The 4,011-nt window shown below is 38.4% G+C and overlaps 1 protein-coding gene across 1 annotated transcript; it reads left to right on the top strand.

Annotated features, from left to right (window-relative positions):
• Positions 1 to 460: 460 nt before the first annotated feature.
• On the top strand, positions 461 to 729 carry LOC126949830 (barrier-to-autointegration factor-like). The gene is given in 2 exon segments (XM_050782661.1): positions 461 to 506; positions 509 to 729. Coding segments are annotated over 2 exon segments (267 nt in total).
• The last annotated feature ends 3,282 nt before the right edge of the window (positions 730 to 4,011 follow it).

The raw sequence follows: 4,011 nt of genomic DNA on the forward strand, positions 1-4,011 counted from the left end.
GCCACTTGGGAAGCACAGATTCCAAAAAACGAAAGTCAGTGTTTGAAAGTGTAGAAGTTTGGGCTCATTTACATAGATAAGTTTGGGGAGCTTCACAGAATTTCAACCCTTTCTATATAAGGCTTTATGTATAGGTACAATAACCTTATTAGTTATGGCAGTCTTTTTCTTTTCAGGAAAGGTAATTTTACATTCTACACTGAAGATGTAACAGTCATGGAATCTTTTGTACCATCTGGCCTGAATTAGGTACAGGACAATAAAAGAGGATGATAATCTGTAACAAAGATTAGTGATTGCAAGGAGAGAGGGTCTGGTCTCTGGTCTCTCCTAGTCATTTACAGAACACAAACAACGAGGAACAAAGTTAATCCATAGTGTAAAAAGCAGATTGGCCAGAGAGGCCTGGTGTAGAAGGTACCTTTATGGGAACTGGAGCTGCTGATTAAGCTTGATTAAGATGACAACCTCCCGAAAGCACTGAGGCTTCACGGCAGAGCCTATGGGGGAAAACCGGTAGGGAGCCTGGCTGGTATTGGTGAAGTGCTGGGGAAGAAGCTGGAGGAAAGGGGCTTTGACAAGGCCTGTGTTGTCCTTGGTCAGTTTCTGGTGCTAAAGAAAGAGGAAGACCTTGCCCAGGTATGGCTGAAGGACACATGTAGCACCAAAGCCAAGCAGCCCCAGGACTGCTTTGGATACCTTCAAGAGTGGTGTGACACCTTCCTGTGATGCTTTCTGGGGAGCCCTCAATGCCCAGCCCCAGCATTGCATCTCCAGAGTTTGCAGCCGAGTAGGGGACTCCTCCTCTGTCCTCTACAAAGGAAATGATTGCTGTTGTTGTGCTTGTATCCAGTGGACTCCAGGGGTGTTTCAGGAGTTTTCTCCCCTAATCATTTCAACTTTTTTGCAATTCTAACTCTTGCATGCACCTCCCTTCCTTTTCCTCTGCCAGTTCCCTGGTGACACCAACTTTCCTGATGGATTTCTGGCCCTGTCCTTCACCCTTACCTTCACTTCTAGTGTTTCAGGCCATTTGGCTCCTTTTCTTCACAGAACAGTCATTGTCCTTGTGAAGATTTTTAGATCAATAAAGTCAGTGGCTACAAAAAAAAAAAAAAAAAATCAGAAGTTACAATCACAAGCTACATGACTCAGACCACAGTCACATCTCACCCAAAGCTTAAAGTGTTTTATGGGGTTTGAACAGCGTTTTAACTTTTATTTATCTTCACATTTCTGCCTTTTCATCAAGATCTTTCAAAGAAAGCACTGCAGATGATCTCAATAGTTTTGACTTCTTTTATGTTCTGGAGTTTCATGTCCCGTCACTAGGAGGACTCATTACTAGGATGTTATGTTCCATACTAAGGCGGGATTGGATTTCTTAAGGAAGTCAATATCTGGGAGATCTCAGATATCACAAATATATGTGAAAAGTAAGTTGAGCTCTCAGTGTATCCCTGAGGCATGACTGTCCATTGTACTGTCTGCTCTCCCAAGTGAAGGCAAAGAGAAATTGACTGTCTTTATCCACAGGAATACTAAAACATGCACTGCATAAATCTATCACAGTAAAAACTCACCTTCAGCGGAGATGGTAGTCAACAACATATGGCGGTTTGACACTAGCAGATGGCAAGGAATAACTATGTTGTTAATTGCTCTCAGATCCTTTACAATCCTCCATCCTCTGTCATTTGGTTTTTTTTACAGGAAGGATTAGAGTGTTACATAGGCTTCTACAGGGAATAATCAGACCTCTTTTTATATAGTCTAGAACTATAGGTTGTATTCCTTCTAAAGCCTTTAGCTTTAAAGAGTACTGTTTAAGGAAGGGGAACATCACACACTGGGGCCTGTCATGGGGTGGGGACAGTGGGAAGGGATAGCATTAGGAGATATACCTAATGTACATGACGAATTGATGGGTGCCACACAGCAACATGGCACATGTATACCTATGTAACAAACCTGCATGTTGTGCACATGTACCCTAGAACTTAAAGTATAATTAAAAAAATATATTTACTTAAAAAAAACAAAGAGTACTGTTTAAGGTTTGGAAGAGGTTTTGATGGGTTTATTTAAATTTTGATTGGAGAAGTCAAGATAATTTTTCCAGTATCAGTGAAAGACTTTGACCACAACGAATCAGGTATCGCCTTTAACACTTTTTGTAATTGTTTACCGGTCAATAATTCGGTGTCTTCTATGGCAATATAAATTGTAGCTTGTTAATTTAAAAGGATCAGATTCTGAAAAATTCATGGTGTCTAGTAATTCAACTTTGTCTTCTAATTCTAAAAACATTTTACCCTTTTGGGAAAAAGAAATATGGGTATTATATAGTTCTAAGAAATTTCTTCCTATCAAATGGATAGTGGCTTAGAGAATGAAGAGAAAAATACAAGTATCTTGTAAAGGGCCTACTTGAAAAGCTATAGGGTAAGATTTATGTGCCAATACAGGAATATTAGTGACACCCACCATTTAAACGGTTTACTTTAAGGAATGGGACCTTGTAATAAGGTGAGATATACTACAGATAATGCAGCTCAGTGTCAGTAAGAGTTTATGTTTGTTCTCAATTTCAGATACTTTCTATTTCGCCCAGAATATTAATAAGGAGGAAAGGCAAGGTCTCTTTAAGTTCCTTTTCTTTTCTTCCTTTGCCTGTTGTTGTTGCCTCTATTTTAGTTTTCAGCAATCTTTCTTAAGGTGACCAGGGTGTTTTTGCAATAATGACAAAACAGAGGGTTAAATTCATTCTGAGGTTTTTGGGGTATGTTTTGGAGGTTCGGACTGGGTAGATAATTGTTTTAGTTATAAATTCCTAATATTATTAGCCTTATTCTTTTGTTTGGCTTCTTTTTCTCTTCTTTAGTTAAGGCATGAGATAACTGATTAGCAAAATTACCCAAACCATGAATGTGAGCAATTGTCCAACTACGGTGTTGTTCTTCTACTGTTTGTCCTAATTCTTCATCTAAGTAACCCACTTATGAAATCGAAATTGAGGAGAGTATCATTTTGATGATTAGCCTAATTCTCTTCAGATAATCCTGAATATGGTTTAAATATTTTTTCGAATCTCTCAAAATATGTCATTTCTGACTCATCTGAATTTTGTTGTCATTGTTGTATTTTATTCCAGTAGACCATTCTTTGAAAGGTCAACTGAAGGGACGGCTTGAGCAAAGCCTTTGAAACCTCATGGTCACATTTGTGGTCTTCTGAAAATGTATGAAAGTCCTCCACGTGGTTCCTCCAATTTGCCTTAGCTCTTCCAATCTTTAGCTTAACTTTCTGATACTAACATGTGAAATACTTAATACAAATTGGAAAAACCAGGGTTGTAAACTTGAATATTTAGTTCAAATTTCCTGAAAAAACCAATAGGGTCCTGGTGGGGATGTGGAAATTCCTTAATTATGCCTTTAACGTCTACCTTTGATCATGGTTGATAAGTTAAGGCAGGTTCTCCTCTACCAGATACCAGTCATTCACAAAATGGAGCTAAAACAACAAGAGTGGGAAGAAGGGGAAAGGGAAGAAAAGAAGGAAAGGCTGGACAGTGTAGTTCAGATGAGGAAGAGATGGGTAATAAAGAGATGGGGAAGCAGAAGAAGGAGTAAAAAAAGATTTGGCAGTTTTGTTGTTGTTGTTTTTAACTTATAAATGGTTTTAGAGGGCTTTACATTTCCTTCCAGTAGAGAAAGAACTTTGTGAGAGTGCTGTTCAGATGCTTCTAAGTACCGTTAGAAGTAACTCCCTCAATTATTTTGTTTAATTTTAGAAATAGCTTTTTCTAATTGTGCACATAAATAAGCTAATTTAGGTATTTCAAAGATAACCCATTTTGGTCATTATTGTTTGGGGTCTTCATGGGTTAAGAAAGACAATTTTTCTAGATATGGACAGGAGGTTGCACCACAAGTATTTTACAGGAACCCAGCTGGAATTTCTAAAGGTGGATCTCTCCTTAAAAAGGAAGACTCACTTTTAGATGGA

This window comes from Macaca thibetana, chromosome 3 (assembly GCF_024542745.1).
Source record: "Macaca thibetana thibetana isolate TM-01 chromosome 3, ASM2454274v1, whole genome shotgun sequence".
In the NCBI taxonomy this organism is placed as follows: domain Eukaryota; kingdom Metazoa; phylum Chordata; class Mammalia; order Primates; family Cercopithecidae; genus Macaca; species Macaca thibetana.